Source organism: Anomalospiza imberbis, chromosome 1, assembly GCF_031753505.1.
Source record: "Anomalospiza imberbis isolate Cuckoo-Finch-1a 21T00152 chromosome 1, ASM3175350v1, whole genome shotgun sequence".
NCBI classification, from domain to species: Eukaryota; Metazoa; Chordata; class Aves; order Passeriformes; family Viduidae; genus Anomalospiza; species Anomalospiza imberbis.
The window spans coordinates 61,347,502-61,365,502 of NC_089681.1; the positions used below are offsets into that span (position 1 = coordinate 61,347,502).

Sequence of the window (18,001 nt, forward strand, 5' to 3'; positions counted from 1 at the left end):
CTTAAAAAAGACTGCCTATATTCTTTTAACTTACTGTAATCACTTATAAATTCATTTACTTAGTAATCAGCCTGAAGCTTATTTTTTATTCAGTTTTCTACACAGATAATATAAATTTAGGACTTGTGCTCATCTATGTCTGCAACAAAATGTTTATGGACTTCACAGTACAGGAGTGGCACAGAAATCCGCGTTTACATTTTACCTTTTATCAGGCCATAATTATGCTCCCAATTTTATTTTTTTATATTTTTGTATACATTTATCATACATGCCATATGTTAACCAATAGTATAAATTTGGTTATGTAAAAATCGAAGTATAACTTTGATCTGTTTGTGTATTTGACCCTTTGGCATCCTAATGACCAATTCTAACCATGTTTTTCGACAGGAGAGTTTTCACATTACCTCAGACTCAGAAGCAACACTTGTTGTTCGCATTACACAGGAACTCATGGAGGCTTTGAAGGCCTTTTGTGAAAAGAAAGCAGCAGTAAGTAACTTAATCTTGTCCAGAATTGTTTTACCAGTGGGAGGAAAGGAGTGGTTAAACTCACTGTGTTAACACCCTGGCAACCTGTAACAGTTCAGGCATGGGACAAAACCTCCAGTTAAATGTACTTCAATTTTCTTTTTTTTACAATTTCAAGTAACAAAGATATTAATTACATAGCACATTTCTCTTAGTATTCCATCATCATGTATCTGTTTTGGCTTTTTTTTGTGTGTGTTCTGTTCTGGGCACTATTTTCCTTCTCGATGACAGCTTGTCATCCTTTTTGTGGTGGTCCCTTGCTTCTTTGCTTTTGTTCTAAGATCAGTGAGGCTTTAAGTGCCACCCAAATGTGCCACTTTTTTCTTTTGTGGGCCTTTGGGTAGGCCTGTCTTTCTCGTAACTTGTAGCTTTGCTTTCAGTTCAGAGTTTTAATCTGTTAAGATTAAGGTAGACAAAATGTTCTTGACTATCCGTTGGTCCTTACAAACCTCCATAGCTTCTTTGCAGAGGTTGACTACCTGTGGAAAAAGGAATCTGAAGAAGTACCAGAATCTGTGAAAAAAATGATTCATCACTCTGGCAGCTACTGGTTCACAAAATTCAGGATGTGTTTTTTTCTGAAAGCTGTTTCAGACTGTTTTCTCAATTTTACGTTCCATGTCAGTTGAACTACAGTAACTGTCTCTGTGCAAATGCTGCCAACAACACCAGTTAAATATTGTTTTGGTTGCTTAATCTCTCAGCTGGGCTTTCCATTCTGCATTTCCCAGATAGAGGCAGGATTTACATATGCAGCAGTTTTATATTTTAGCCAGGTGATGATAAGAGAGATGAAGCAATAAATTTGAAACAGGAGACATTGTCTTCACCAGAGACCTCCTTCTGTTCTCTAGACACATATCTCTGCCAAATAACCCTCAAAAATAGTGGTGTAATGTGATAACAACACACCCCTCATATGGACTTTGCTATCTCCTAAAATTGTACTTTGCTAACTTTCTATGGGAAATTTATTGCTTTTTAGAATTTGTAAAGTTCTTAAATTCTTGCATTCACAAACACATTCTGACCTTTTGCTTTACCTAGGATAATGACACCAACAGTTTAGGCCCACTGATGTCAGTACCTCAAGGTGAATTTCCAGAAAGGGAAAGCGTCCCAGAACACTATGGGCCAGATGTAGAATACAAAGGTAATTTAGATTTTTTTTCCTACTAATTTGTTTACTCTGGAGCCTGCACAGATTGTGAAAATTTGCTTTTATGGCCAGCCATAGTGCTTCTTAGCTGGTGTGCTGTGTGTCTTTGCCCTCTGAGTCAGTTCAGGATATAATTTTCTGGAGCTTTAATGACTTAACTGTCTGAAAACATTCCTGTCTCACTGAACAGTGCTATAGCAGTTAAGGTTATGGAAATTCAAGCAGTAACCCTGCTTGATCTATTTACTATTGGAATTTTTGGGTGAAAAGATGCCAAACTCAGGTAGGACATAAAGGCAGGAAATGAGAAAAGAACAGAAGTACACATCATAAAATCTCAAAGTAGTTGTGTTTGCAGCTGGTATTTCAATATTTTGCTAACTTTAAGTGCCCTTTATTTATTCAGGAAGTTCTGACTGGAATCAAGGTTTTTTGTCTCAGTATGAAGAGTGTTCTGAAGGTGCTTCTTTTGTTCCTGCTCACTCAAACAGTTACCAAGCAGATGATGGATCATCCTCCTGCCATCTGAGATCCAACAACTTTGCAAGTATGTCCCTACTCAGGGACCCTCCTGCTGCTGAGCCTGATACTCCTGCCAGTGGTGTCAGCGAATGGCTAAGACAGCTTAGAAACTCCATGCCATGCATGAATTCGGCTGCTGGGGCCACTTCATACCAGACCAGCCCAGTGAAGGAGTACTCAGCAGAATACATATCCAGTGATGTGCAAGGAAGTGAGCTCTGTGATAACAGACTCTCATTTGATAGAGAAAATACAAAATGGAGGAATCAACAAGTGTGTACCAAAGCAAGGCATATAAGTGACCAAGAGTTATCCTATCCCAGTTCTTCTGCCTCATATCCTTCATCTGGAAGATTCTTTACAAACTATGCTTCACAAAACTATTCCTCTTACAAGAACTATGAGTCTGTGAATACTTGTACATCTTCTGCAAATTCTGCTGTTTCAGGAAGAGGTGGCTCCAGGTGGCACCAGGACACTAGGTGGAATGAGTGGAACAAGGACTGTAGGTGGAATGAGGGCTATAGGTGGAATGAGGACTCTAACTGGAAGCAGGAATCCAGGTGTCAAGGATTCAGGTATCAGAAATCAGTCTACCAGAGAGACTGGAGTTCACATCAGGACTCATTTTCTGGCAGTAGTTCGTACCAAGATCACCAGCAGTTCAGAAGCTCAGAAGAGATGTTTGATGGAGTTGATGCTGGTCTTGCTCCCAACACTGTGAACAGACTACTAGGAAAGGATGTACCTACAATGACCAGGATGCTCAAACAGCTGGCTCCATATTATCCAGCACTTCAAAGTAAGATGGTGATTAATTTCCATCATGTGAAATAAGTTACATCAGCGTGGTTGCTGTAACATAAGCAGGAGATTGCAGGTTGCAGAGATAGGATGAGCTGTTCAGGGAGTTGAGCTCATTTTGCTCACACCTCTATCAGGTGAAGAAAGGCATCGTTGCCTCTCTGAAGACACTGTGCCTCTTGGCAACTAGATGGAGCAGTGAGTGGGAGGAGATTTTGATAGTGCAAAAGTGTCTTGAATTGAAAGGTTTGTCCTAGGTCACCTTTCTGACAAGCAGTTTGTATCATGAGTTGCACTGGTAGGTTTACAATGATGGGAGGGGAATGTATTGGCATAAAGAAAAAAATATTGGAATGTAATCAGAACCAAACCTGGATGGCATTATAATAGATAGTCCAAGTGAATCGAAACCTATTGGGCTAACAAGAGAAATGTTATCAGAGAGCTGGTTCATTAAGTGTCAATTTTCTTTTTCCAGTTACTGTAGAAATAGTCATTACTGTTGAGAATAGTGATATACTATTCAAAATGAGAGTTTCTCCTTTGGAAATAGATTACGAGAGGGATTTAAAGAGAAGTGGGCATATGTTACTGCATAGCTGTCATTGGGCATGAGTTTGGACAAATGCAAACTATGCTTCTGGTACTAGAATTAGTTAATTAGGTAGCGACTTAACAGTAAAACTTTCATTTTCACATTCCCTATGCTATATTATGGAAATATTAGGAGATAGAAGTAACTCTAAATGTTTTTATCTCCCTTTTCCAGAAGTAAATATTCAGACATTCGTCAATGTGCTAATAGAAGCTAGAGAGAAAGATTAAGGAGCAACAACAGCTGAACTGGAAACAGATGAAGAGATTTGAGAATCTCCATCACTTGGTATTCAGGAAAGAGATTGTATTTAACTCTGTGTTTGACTGGCTTGGGAGAGGTAAAGGGAGGTAGGGTTTAAGTTTTTAACGTGTGAAAAATAGCTGGAACATGAACTTGCACATAATGGGTGAACATACTATTTTGTTTAGGCTTTTTGTAATGTATTTGTTATATCTTAGTATATTTCAGAAAAAAATATCTTTTGTTATTTTTTGAAAATATGTTAAAATTACTCTGTCAGCAAAAAGCTAATAATCATTTTAATACCCTTCTCAATTCAGGAGAGAAAGAAAGGTTTACTTTTATGCTACCTACTTAGAATATTAATTGAAAATACAGGTTTACTTTTTGTCACACAAATGTAAGGCCAGTTCCATTAATATGAGGCTTTATAATTAGCATATTTTTAGAAATTAATACACTACATTTCTGTTTAGACAAAGAAAGGACAATGTCACAGCATAGATACTCTCTATCTTAATGTGATGCTATATGAGGAAAATGTAATCTGTACTAGAGGACTGGTATGTAACGGGGCATATCAGTTTCAATTTGCAGAGTAAGAAATGGTGTGAAATATATGCAGTTTTTTTAATCATGTTGTTCAAAATGAAATAATTATAAATTATCCTAAAAACTCATTTGGTGGATGGACCCATGCTAAAATAAAAATTCCTGATTCTTTCTACTGGCAAAAGCACATTAAGAAATAGTAGAACCCATAAGGCAATCAGATAAAATAACAGGAAAAAAAAAACCCAAAATGTTGTACTGAGTAGTACTTATCAGTTCAGGAGATGTATCAGAGCCACATGCTCATGAATGCCTGGCTTTAGATAACTGCTCTATGTAATTAAAACCAGCTTACATGGAGCTGAAGAAAAGAAGTAAAGTGAGACAGTTTACTCCTGAGCGTCTGTTTTCCTTTTCACTGCTGCATTGTGGACTATCATTTTTCTTCTCACCCATGCTGGAACTGTGTCTATGTGCATTGAATACTTGTGCTGAAGCGGGGTTAGTCTTCACGAGCTGTCATAAAGCATTTTGGATATTGTTATGTAAATTATAATAAAAACTCAACTCAAAATAATTTATTATTGAGCATGTAAACTCAGTTCCCTAAAATTTTCCTTCTGTCACTATTTTGTTTCTGCATCTGAAAAGATCCACTTTCCTTTTTCGTTCCTGTTCGCTGCTCATACTTACTGAAGTGTTGGAGTGGTTTATAACATCACACACTGTGTAGTTGTGCCATACACTTCCATGCACTGAATTAAATAGTCAACCTTCTTGCTTAAAAGGGAAAATTGTTTTTTCTATCACAGGTATCTGCCAGAGTTTTGATTTACAAGTCTGTAGGACTGATTAGTTATTATATCTACATTTAAAAATTACCAGAAGTTATTTACACAAATGTTACTAGCATAGTTTTTTTCTCACAGAAAGTGTAGTGCAACTAAAAATCTGCAACCGTAGAAAAATATGTTGCTAGAAAACATTACTGCTGCAACTCTGTCAATTCAAGTTAAGACCTTTACATTTGAGGCTGTTGCAGAGAACTCTTTTCCCCATTTCTCACTCCCTTTTGGATTTTACTGCCATCACTGTATACGCCATGGCATACAGTAGCTGGATGACCTCCACCCAAATTAGATGCTCTTTCCATCTATATGCTCTGTAATTTTTCCTTCTGGGCAACAGTTATTGTCCCTCCTTTGTTGTCGTGCAGAGTCCTGCATTGGGGAAACAGTTTCTTGCATTTGGAAATGGAGTTGGAGTAGTTACCAAATTAAGACAGCATTGATTTACTAAAGCTTTCCTGAACTGTAGAGTGCTGAGTACTTCTTACTTCCAGGAAAACCCTTTATCATATCTTGCTCCTTTGTAGTACAGAATTGGAGCAGATCTCTGTTCTGTAGTATAGAATTGGAGCAGACTCCAATCCTTCCTTAAGAAACTACCTCACAAAGTAGGTCCTGACAGCCTGCAGAGCAGCACCAGATGCCTGGCACCTGTCAGCACCACTGCAGCTACATCACAGGCATTGGCATGGAGGCAGTAGTTCTCAGAATGCACCTGAGCCCTTGGAGCAAATTTCCGAATTCCTTAAAAAGCCAGTGACAAAAATCCAGACTGGAACATATCTTAGACTGGGGATAAATGGTCTACTTTTAGTCAGTTTCTTGGTCTGCGGTGTACCTGCTTTCACACCTTTAGAAGTGTGTTTCCCAGTGGGACAAGAGTTGTTCCAATCCAGAGCCACCTTGATGGTTCTCTGCATCAGTGATGCTCCTTAAGAAAGTGCTGGAGTCAGCTGTTCTGCACCAAAGGCAGTGAAATACAACAAGACCAGCTGACATGGAGATATATTTCAGGGGAGACAACTTGGGAAGTTTCTCAGATTCCAGCTTTTTAGTTTGTACCTTGGACTTACTCCTCAAAACACTTCCTAGAATTACTGGATTTTATGTAGGTGTATGATCCAAAGGGACAGATTCTTTAGTGGAAAGAAACAGGGAAGCTCTTTTGAGCCCTGAAATTTGGGGCTCTTCTGTTTTGTTTCTGGAGAGAGCATATATAGTTATTATCTCATCCTTCCAGGGAAGGAATGTTCAAAGAGCAACTGGTGGAAGTCTTTTTCCCTTGTTTTCTTCAATGTAAGTACCTTTCACAGCTGATGGATGAGGTGGTTTCTGACACTGGTCATTACTCCTTATCTCCTTCCTCAACCAAAACCAATTCCTTGCCTTCTGGGTGAGTACACCCAGAATGCTCTGGGAGATCTCCTTGTTTCAGTGTGCTTATGGTCTGGGGACCATTGGTTTTCCCCCACATACCTGACACCAGAAGAGTGTTCGGAGTGTTGCTGAATTGTCACTAAGGGTCTGAGTATCACTTGACAAGTAGTAAGAGCTTCTCTGCCTGACAGATGTTTGATAACAGTTGCATGGTTGCCACTTTGTTGCCTTCACTCTGACGCCAGACACTCTACTCTGGGTGAGACGCAGAATCACAGAATCATCTGAGTTGGAAAGAGTCCACAAGGATCACTAAGTCCAGCTCTTCAGTGAATGGACTATACAGAGATTGAACGTGTGGCCTTGGTGTTATTTGTACCATTCTCTGACCATCTGAGCCAATCTCAGGTCACTTGGAAGTAACATTTGTAACTCTGACTTTTGGTTGTCTTTGCTTCCTCCAAGTTGTTTCTTCAGAGTTACTGCAAGAGATGGTGTGTGACAGGAATCAATCATTACTTGTCTTGCTTTTTTCCACTCTCATTAGCTGAGTAAAGTTACAAGAATGTCAATTCAAGGCCACTTCAAATAAGTGCTTCAGCACCAAAAGGAAGACTTCTGATGTCAAATGAGACAACTAACCAAAGGGAGCATATTGAGAGTCAGAGTTCATTTTTGTGGCGAACTTATCAAGGGAGACACAGTATGACCTACTTCACAGGTGTGAAGAAGTTGTATTTGAAGCCATCCCAAGGATACCCTGAAAGAAGGAGGCAGCTAGAAAATAAAATAGAATAAAAAAAGGCCATCCAAGTGGAGAGATCCCTGAATCAGAATATGAGAATACAGAAATAAAATCACCATCCCCTTAAAGCTCTACAAAAGTGAAACAGACTGAAAATTAACCTGGTATTTTTACTTAATTTTAAATTCTGTATTTAAAAATTAATACATTTAACTCTTATAAAAGTAAGGCACATGCAAAACATGTTGTGCAACTTCTGGCTTTCAACTGATATAAACTAACAAGCAGAGTTTTAATTTGGCATTGCTAAAGAGTCATTTTTCCCATGCAGGATATGTTTAAGAGGTAATGTACATTGTACTGGTTAAATCTAGATTCTGTGCTTTCCGTACTACAGTAAGCAGAGATGGTCATATCATACAATAATACAAAATAAAAACCAACCCAAGTACAGATTCTGATGGTGATTACCAACATACAAAATTTAAGAATGTGATGTTACATCCATTATAATACATAAAATAATATTCAGTAGAGGATGTTTTGGCAACTCCAGTCTGTGTAATGCCAGTGTGCGATTCCTGGTTATTGGTGTCATACGATGCTGAAGACCATGGAAAGATACTGCTCATAGGACACCTGAATCCAGCCATCCTGATCAGTGTCGTATCGTCGGAACACATCAGTCAGCCTCTGAGGAGGAGAGAGAAAAAAAAAATAGACATTTTTGTTCTAGGGGAAGGTTCAGACTGCCACATGCTCCCCTTACCACCTGGACTTCTACAGCTTTCTGTTCATCCCCTCTGTAGCCATTTTAGAGTCTTATATATAAAGATAGCTCACTGCAATAGTAATGCAATACCTAGGGTGACCTAGGCACTTCTTTACATACCAGACAACTTTTTATAACTGGCTTTAAAGCGGGGGTAAAAACAATGCAATGTTTGAGTCATCTGGAAACAGAATCGAATGCATACCCTGTGCATATCTCACCTTCTAGGCAAATATGCTTCACGTGCCATTGCTATCTGAGCTGTCTCTGTATAACCCCAGATATGCCAGGCAGTACAGACAAAGGATCAGAACAACTGCCAGCATAGATTCATTAACATCAGCTGAGTGATACTCCATTTCAAAGCCCTTTTTAGCAGAGTTCTAGTCTACAAAGAACCATAATTGCCTTATATTACAAATGAATGCAAAGGTGACCAATGTGTCTAAATAACACAGATGCTACTTTTACAGGGAACTGCTTTCCCTCCATGTTCTCTCTCTTTCTCTCACTCTCTGTGTTACTGAAAGACTGGAAGGCTTTTTGTGTATTTTTACCATTACCCCTGCAGGATCACCTCTGAAGTCTATTAAACTAACAGACACTGTCAAAAAATGGCTTACTATAAATAAAAGCAAGTTCTAGATCTACTGTTAAAGTGAGAACTATAAAGGCATAAGAAAAGGTAATTTTTTTTTCAATTGACATCAAAGTACATCTCCTTTCTTACCTGTAAAACAACACAGCACTGAATAAAATCATCAAAAGCAACTTGTCCTTTTCCTTGTCTGTCAAATTTCCGAATAAGGATATCATAGAATTGATCAGACAGTCGGTAACCTTGGAAAAAGATAAATACTTTAGAAGGTTTCAATTACTGCAGTCCTCCTATAAAAAGAACAAGGTTGTTTAGCAGGCATGTGTAACAAAAACAAAACAGCAAGGAGTTACAGTGATTTTTTTGGGTAAATATCTCTGTTAAACTAAAATGCATGCAATAAAACCCGTGCTCAATAATAATTATATACAGTCACAGTAAATATAATTACAGATTAAGGTGTCTGATTGAGGGAATGGTTTAGGGCTGCAGTTAAGTCTTTACAGGTGAAGTGACTGGAATGGAAGTTCCTTAGCCATCATAATGCTCTCACAGCATGGACAGCTGGCCTTGTTTTAAAAAGTGGCAAGTTCTATCAAGTACCCTGTAAATTCAGTCTTTGCCTGAAGCATTGGTAACCCTCTCAGAGAGTGTCACAGAGGAGACTGGAACTGGATGTGTCAGGACATGTGTGGAATGTTTTCCTTTTTGTCTATTTAAGGAAAGAGCTTTAAAAAACGTGCCTCTTGCATGGATGTCGTTAAAAGGTACCTTATGCCTAAAAGGAAAGCTGCCCTTCACCTGCCTCATTTTTAGTCACATTTGTCAGAGCAGTACAGCTCTGCAACAGTACCAGTAAGCAGCTCATTCTATGACATAACCCAGTCATAAAAACTGTAATTACTAATGAATTACCAAAACCTGTTAGTGCTTGCTTTAGTTCATTTTTGTCAATCATTCCAGAATTGTCTCTGTCATACGTTCTAAAGACATTCTGCCAGTCTGTGATGTATTTCCAGACTCCTGTGAATTCATTGAAGTTCACACCTCCTTTGTTTTCTCTGTCAAACATGCCTGAAATAAAAAGTAAGAAACACATAAAACCTTAGTCATACTACTCCTCAGCAAGGACTTTAAGCAGATAGCAAGAGTGCTCTGTGGAAGGAACTGAAGAGAGAAAAGAAACTGCTAAAATGCAAGTGGTAATTGTGGAAAGAGTGGAAAGTTCTGCCAAGAAAAATCAAACAGTCATCCACTGAAGAAATGATAAAGCAAGATTAAAAATACCAGAATAAATAATAGAATGTTTATTTTTCCTTGTTTTTTATTTTCAGTTTAAAAATACTGAAGGCTTGATTGATCATCCAGAATGGGCAGAGGGGTGGACTGTTATTTTCTAAGGATACATTAAAAAGTCTTACATAATTTCCAAGAGTGCTAGGATATTCATCTGCATTTGATTTACTGATACTGTTATCTTTATAAAATAAGCGTGTCACCCAGTGATAGAATTCAGACTGCTGCTGAACACTTATTGAAAACAAAGCAAAAAATGTAGTCCTTGGATTTATGAACTGTGTGATAGAAAATGCTTGATTTATTGTGCTTGAGTCTTCATCCTTCTGTTCCACCACCATCACCTTCCATATTACTGGCAATTAGTTGAGACACTAACAGAATTCAAGCATTGTAAAGCTTCTGTTTGGTATTTCTGGAGTAATACATAGGCTTAAATTCAAGATAGGAAAAAATATTTCCCAAGATAATTTATATAATATCTGTTTAGAAAATTTAAGATAACAATCATCTCATGCATAAATTACATTTATTATCTAATCAGTCATGCAGTAACATTTTCTCAGGCTACTTTGACAAGTGCACATGTGTGTATGCAAAGGGCATTCCACTATTAATCAAAAGGGAAAATAATTTAACTTATTACTGCTGGGCACTCAGAGAAAAAAACAAAACTGTGTAGCAATTGAGAGCATTCTCAATCAGCTGAACAGACCACAAAACAGTATCTTTGGACTATGTCACATCACAGAACTACACTCACCAAGAATTGACCTGACTGTTGCTGGATTAAATGGAGTCCACGTGCCTGAAACAGAAAGAATTACTTAGCTGAGAATTAAGAATTCCTCAATGTTTTTAAAAAAATGTAAAAAACCAACCAAACAAATCAGTTAAGAACAGTGAATTCAGAGCTATGTGACATGGAGCTGGCATGTTCAAAATAAGGCTGCTTGGAAGTAAGAAAGTCTCACCATTCAGAGATGACTTCAGACCAGTGCTTTCCAAATACCACACAGAAACCAGCATTTTAAGGCTGCAACAAAAAAAAAACCCTAACAAACCTTGGAAGAGCTAAGAAGGACGTTTTCATCCCAGGCTGTCAGGAAGTATTGGATGAAAAGCAAGATCTAAACTGAAGTACCTCTTTTCTACTGACAGGAGCAGAAGTGTTCTAAACTGTAACTCAGTCAAGGCCTCATATCTGTTCCTCAGTAAAAACCCATCTGCTCATTTCCTTTCTACAGGGCTACTCTAGGACATTTAGTTTCAGACAGAAAGAGTTCCCAACATGGCATAACCATGCATTGCAGTTTAGAGTTGTTTAGTACAAATCCCACCTGCACTGCTAAAAAATTAAGTGTTAGTCTGAATTAGTATTTTTAGACCAAGAAATGTTGCTGCTTGAAAGGGCCTGAGCAGTAATCATCTGGAGAGAAGCACTGTACTTCTCTGAGTGTTTAGAGGCTTGTCATTATGAAACAGTTTTCACTTGGTTGAGAACATTCCCAAGTGCTAAGAAGCATTAAGCTTTAAACAAAGGAATCCTGTGCCTCATCTAGAATTTCACCATGGATTCTCCAGAGCCTGTGAAGGAACCAGGAGCACGAAGCAGCACATAATTAACTGGCTGTGGTTGCCGGCAGGGACCCAAGGAATCGGCGAGACCACAGAGGAGCCGGTGAGCCGAGGGCACTGCAGAGGCGATCCCAGGGATGTGTCAGCTGACCGCAAATCCCATCAGAAGGGTCAAGCTGGGATCCGGCACGTTGGCTTTGCTGGGTCACGGGCAGGCATGTAACTACAGGGAGAACCCCGCACTGTAGGCAGGCCCTGTGACTATTTGCATGTAAAGAGAAACTAAGCAGAGAAAGAAAAGAGATAAAATGGCTCTGAAAATGTTGAAGAAGTATTTTAGACAGAAAATAATTATCAGTACCTTAGAGCTGTGTGTCTCCTCAAAGAAATATGAAATAATGGAATTAATAAGGTGCCAGTATTTAACACTGAACAGAGTAAGAGGAAAAACTGCAAATACAGTCTGAAAGTTAACTTATTTCATCTTGAAACATTCTAGTGATTCATATAGCCACCACAGAATGAAATCTGGGCAACTCCAGAGGTGAAGAACTGTACTGATTTCATCCTATTCCAATAAACAGACTGTCCTTGTCTCTCCTCTCCTGACTCCAGTATTAACTTCCCACAGCAGCACAGAAGAAAACAAGAAGGAAGCAAAGCATTTTATTGTGTAAACAGTTAGACAAAGTGATGATCAGCCCCTCCTAGGTAAGCACACTATTATCTGCATAAACTTCACAGGTTGAAAATGTCAAATTGTCAAAACCACACTGAACTTCAAATGTCAATGAGCACAATGCAGACTTTTTTAATGTTTCAGAAATAAACACATAACACTCTTTTAGCCCATGTTAAATTGCAGGACGACCATGCACAATCATCCACTAGAGGATATATTTTGAAAATAATATAGTGAATTGTTAGTGACTTTGGTGTACAAGATCTAGAATCTCCTGGAATGCAGAAAGCTTACAGTTCTGTAAATATTTTGTCTAACACTTGGTAGGCATTCTTCATAACTGCAAAGTACTGAAACTGCTAATCTACACTGTAAATAAGGGAAGAAAAGAGCTCAGATAGTCATTACTGCCTTCTACCCTTAAATTCAATCATATGAGGAGATATTTAAAATATATAAAATTAAAAATGGCAGGTTCATATGAGAAAATATTTAAAATATATAAAATTTAAAACAGCAGGTAAAATTTAAAATGACAGTTTCTCACAGTTCTAAACAGCACTGTAATCTAAATGAAAATGGTGACTTAACTTAGTTTTTGCTAAAGATTTTATTCAAAATTTTAATTATGGATCAGGTCTGGCAGCCACAACACATTGCTTTTAATTTATCAGATACATTATAAAACAAATATTCTAGTACATCCAGTTCAGTTACAAGACTGCAGTTTTACTGAATAGAACCTTACACATTTATTTCAAGTCAGGCAATTACTGACAAAAATGGGCCCTTCAGCCATTGTGTTCTGCAGTTCACAACATCAGTTTAAGCCCTTCTCAGTCACAGAGCACAGGAGGGATAAAGGAATAAACTTTGGGAGAAGGGGAACTTGGTATGGACTCAAAGGTGGACAAACAGACTGAATATGCCCTTTTCCAGATTTCCAAACAGGAAAAAAAAAACCCCACAGAGTACAACCGTACCTACCCTGAGTCGTGGGAGGAAAGTAAAAATAGGCTACTGGAAAAATGTTTCAATTTTTTTGTTTCCATGAGTTATTTGACAATACCTTAGTTTCTTTGAATATTACAACAAGGAACTGACTACTAGAAAGTTTTAATACTAGATCTAGAGTGCATCTTTCTATTCTGTTAAGAAAAACCCAAACATACTTTATTTCCTGCACCATACTGTATGAAAAATAAATTATGTGCAATTAAAAAGGCTAGTTGTAAACAGCTTTGCCCAGGTTATACACTGATTCTGATTAAAAAACAAAAGTTCAGTAGTGATGAGCAAGGAATATATGAATCACTGGTTATGATTTCTAGGAAGCAGAGCTGGGAAAAAAAATAAAGGGATGTGCACGCCCTCATTCCTCAGAATACAGACCAGTAATAGTTACAACAGATGCTCAGTTTAGAACAAACATACAAAAAATCACGAAGATCGTTCATTTTTTTTCCCTTTCCAGCCTTTTGCTGTAGATTAAATAGTAATTAGTAAGTGGTAGGAACACTTCCCACCCCCTTCCATACAAAAAATCACAGCATCAAGTAACCACTCTCACAACAACTTTATCATGAAGTTTAAAATGAACTACCTCACTTCTCATTTACACTTACCATTGGATAATGCCTGCTGAAGTTCATTATCAGATATTATTCCACTCCTGTCTTTATCAACTCTAGGAAAAAACAAAACAAAACAAAACCAGGTAGTAAGCTTTAAATGGCTGATATTAACAGGTTCCACTTACTGAAGACTTCAACATTCTGCTTCTTACTCACCAGATGAGATTATTATTTTCCTGAAAAGTCTCTGGAACATGATAAAAGCTCCAAAGAAAACTGCAAGACTTACTTATGAGTGAAGAGACACACAGAAACGCTGAGAATGAAAGAGTCTGGGCATGCTTTCCACAAGGAAGTATTTTTATTTATTTCTGTTTAAGAGAACTGCAGAACGCACATGCTGGTTAAATCCACGAAATGCCTAATGTCACAGCAGTGAGCTATTTGTTTCGCAAACTGGCACAACAGGTTTGTCACCCAGACTCTCTCACATGTTGGCAATGGAGAGTAAGTCACTAATGTGACCAAAGTACTGAAAGACTCAATCGTTTGCAGGGCCCTGCAAAGGGGTTCTAAAAGGCAAAAGCACAGGCAGGTTCCAGCTTCCACTGAGCCTTCACAGTCTTAATGATTCAAGTTCTATGCCAAAATTAATAAATTAAGTAATTTCTGCCCAAATAAAGAATGATCATGCCTTCTCTATAAGGGTATCTGAAAGTGGTGGGGACTTCCTTCCATTTCATACAAGGATGTTCCCCTTGGACTGACAGTTTTCATTTCCCATCATTTACTACCCCAACCAGAGTCCTGCTCAGCTGATCCCTATTCACAGAAGCTGATTTTCTTTTCCTTTAGTTCTTGCTGTCTTTTTCTAAACACTTTCAGTTCTTTCTATTGCTTCCTTCCCCATCTCCAAGAATTATGTAACCTGCATGTAACAATAAAATTGCAAGCATAAATTGCAGATTTCAATTATACATAGATATTCCCCTTTATAATCGCTGCTTCTCTTCTTAATATTGTGAACATTTTTTACCTTTTATGAGCTGCTACCAAGTGCTAAGATTATATTTTCATGAAAATGCTTTATGACCTACTTATCTTTCTTCTGAGCATCACCTGTCAGCACATTCCTTTTATAAACAAAATTATGCAAAATTAGAATGGGTTTTCCTCATGGACATCAGATTTCTGCTCTGGATTCCACCTGACATATGAGGATCACCTGTCATGCAGGGATCATGATCTGACCACGACAGGCTGATACAGCCCAGTCATTCAGGATTGTAAGGTGCTCCTGCAAACTTTCACAGGCCTCAGTTACTGCAGGAATCAGCAAACCTCACCTGGCCATTCACCCTTTTTTCAAAGAATCATAGATCCACAGAATGGTTTGGGTTCAAAGGGACTTAAAATATCCTCAAGTTCCAATCCTTGGCTGTGGGCAGGGACACCTTCCATTACACCAGATGGCTCAGAGCGCCGTGCAGCCTGGCCTTAAAAACTTTCAGGGATGGGGCAGCCACAGCTTCTCTGGGCAACCTGTTCCAGTGCCTCACCACACCCACAGTATAAAACTTCTTCCCACCATCCAATCTAAACCTACTCTCTTTCTCCCAGCTGCTCCTGAAAAGATTACATAAAGATCCCAGGAGAGCTCCATCTGTCAGTGTGGTGCATGACCACACACACACCCCCTTCAGTCAGTTTTCCATCCACTGAAGAATGCTTCCATTCATTCCACATTTACTGAATTTCTTGAAGGGCCTTTTGATAGTGTTGGGAGTACTTCTGAAAAGCATACAGATTATATGAATTGCTCCAATTCTAGCTATCATATCCAAATCCAAATCCAATCCTTACCAAACATAGTCCAGGATTTATATAGCAGTCTGCCAGAAGGAATATTTTCAACAAAAGCCATGCAACTCTCCTGACTAACTATATTATTTAAAATGATTTTTACTGATTTTCCTGGTGCAGAAGTCAGATTGTTGATCTGTTTCTTTCTGGACCCTTTAAAAAGAGAAATGGCTTCATGCATGCCTCTGCCGAGTCCTCAGAGGAAGTTGTTTTACAGCAGGCTGGGTAGGTAAGCTGCTGCATTCCTGAGTCACTCTGTAAATATCAGCCAGTTTTAGAAACTTAGTACTGTTATTCTCCTGTTTAACCTCTTTTTGCTGCTGCTTGTGTCAGAGGATCTGTCTTGGCTCATCTCCCATAAAAATGGATCCAACATAGGCACCTCCCGAGTTTCCTCAACAAGACATAATTGGGAAATCTCCTTTGGCTTCTTTACTGATAGGATCTTGCCAATGTGTTTGTTTAGTAAAAGCTTGCTAACTCCCTTGCAGGTCCCTCCGATCCAGGAGAATTCAAGAGAATACTTCACAGACTCCTTCAGGCTGGAAAAGACCTCTGAGATCATCAAGTCCAACCTATGACCCAACACCACCTAGACCATGCGTCACCCAGACCACGGCACTGAGTGCCACGTCCCATCTTTCCTCAAACACCTCCAGGGACGGTGACTCCACCACCCCCCTGGGCAGCCCATTCCAATGTCCAATCACCCTTGCTGAGAAGAAGTTCTTTCCGATATCCAACCTAAACGTCCCCTAGTGCAGCTGCCTCTTCTCGCTGGCAGCCTTAAAGTCTTTCATTATCATTTATCAGATTCCTTTTTACAAGGCTTCCCTGTACTGCTACACTGATCCTCCAGACTGTACTATCCTTTCTGCAACCTCAGGTTGAAAATTACCTCAGCGCTTTCAAGGTTACCATCTCGCTCCCACTAATTCCCTCTACCCTCGTTATAAAACACAGCCACATTTATTCCTCCCCAACTTTTTCTTACAGATCCTCCCAGAGGGAAAGCACCGCGATGTTTACAGCGCTGCCAGGCGCCCCGGCAGCCAAACCCCGCGCTGGATGCGGCGGGCGGGTGGCCGCACTCCCGCAGCAGCCGACCCGCTTCCGGCACCTCCCCATGCCCGCCGGGCCCGCTGCCCGCCGGGCCCGCGGCGGCGGCGGCGGCGGGGCTCACCTCTGGAAGACGTTCCACAGGAAGGAGGGGTCGGGCAGGGGGGCGCCGCCGCTGCCGTTGGGCCGGTGCTGGTACCCCGCCGCCATGGCCCCTGCGCGCCGCCGACACCGGCCGGCCCTGACGCAGCGCGCCCGTGGCGTCACGGCAGGGCGGGGGCGCGCGCCCCGCCCCGCCCCGCCCCGCCGCGCGGAGGGGAATCCCGAGCGGAGCCGAATCCCGAGCGGAGCCGAATGCCGAGCGGAGCCGAATGCCGAGCGGAGCCCGCACGCCCGCCCCCTTCCCGCGGCACGGGGCGGGGACTCCGGCCGCTCCCGCCGGGAGGCACCGAGGCGGGGCTGCGGCACGACCTTAGCGCGGCGCGTAGGGCGTGGGGATCCGCGCCCGCGAGTGGCGGCCCAGCCCTGCCAGGCCCGCCACCGTCCCTCATGAAGGTTCCGGCAAAGGCAGGAGTCGTCCCTGGGACCGGGGTCCACACTCAGGGCAGCTGGCGTGTCCTGGAGGGGAAGAAGCCTAAGTTTAACATCTGAGAGAGGCCTCTGCACCATCGCTGAGAGGAGAAAGGGATACAGAGGGAAACAAAGCCCGCTGAACAGATTCCCTTACACAGTGAGGATTAAAGCACACAGGGAAAGAATCTCAGGGACAGGATAGAATTGGAGTGCAAGCCAAATTAGCCTCACCTCACTGACGTTTAACTGAATTCTTTACTGAGGGCTGAACCCAACCCTCTGAAAACCAGTCAAATTCCCCTCCCCGTACCTACAACTTCTATGCAGAGTTTATGGTCCCAAAGGACCTCCTGTGCTAAAATCCCTCAAGCACAGAGATACCAAGATGAAGCTCTACTGAACCATCCCTGGAGACACACTGTCCCTGTCACTGCAGAAAGTCACAATCTCAGATCTATCCCCCATCCAAACTGCTGACCCTGTTCATACCTCTTCTGGGGTACAGAGGAGCTGGGGACAGGGCTGGAATGGCACAAGGCCAAAGACATTAGGTACACAAACTCCAGAATGCTGAATTAAAACAACGTAGGTACGTATCTTCCTTGTGCTTACCTCTGACAGCTC

The 18,001-nt window shown here is 40.5% G+C and overlaps 1 protein-coding gene and 1 long non-coding RNA gene across 4 annotated transcripts; one reads left to right on the forward strand and one right to left on the reverse strand.

Moving 5' to 3' along the window:
- The first annotated feature begins 2,727 nt into the window (after positions 1-2,727).
- On the forward strand, positions 2,728-5,013 carry LOC137476390 (uncharacterized). Its single transcript, XR_011000348.1, has 2 exons — positions 2,728-3,020; positions 3,792-5,013. It is a non-coding gene; the product is annotated as an uncharacterized lncRNA (long non-coding RNA).
- A 2,521-nt stretch (positions 5,014-7,534) lies between these two features.
- On the reverse strand, positions 7,535-17,086 carry PDCD6 (programmed cell death 6). 3 transcript variants are annotated; one of them, XM_068194613.1, is made up of 6 exons: positions 16,929-17,086; positions 13,934-13,995; positions 10,812-10,856; positions 9,674-9,826; positions 8,885-8,994; positions 7,535-8,075 (listed from the first exon to the last, which is right to left on the reverse strand). In XM_068194613.1, the coding sequence occupies exons 1-6, from the start codon at positions 17,012-17,014 to the stop codon at positions 7,977-7,979; spliced, it is 555 nt and encodes a 184-aa protein (XP_068050714.1). In that variant the 5' UTR covers positions 17,015-17,086; the 3' UTR covers positions 7,535-7,976. The 3 variants fall into 3 exon arrangements, with proteins under 3 accessions (XP_068050714.1, XP_068050705.1, XP_068050720.1); XM_068194604.1 differs by having other exon boundaries at positions 9,668-9,826; positions 16,929-17,085; XM_068194619.1 differs by lacking the exon at positions 16,929-17,086 and adding an exon at positions 15,241-15,404 and having other exon boundaries at positions 9,668-9,826.
- Positions 17,087-18,001: the final 915 nt, after the last annotated feature.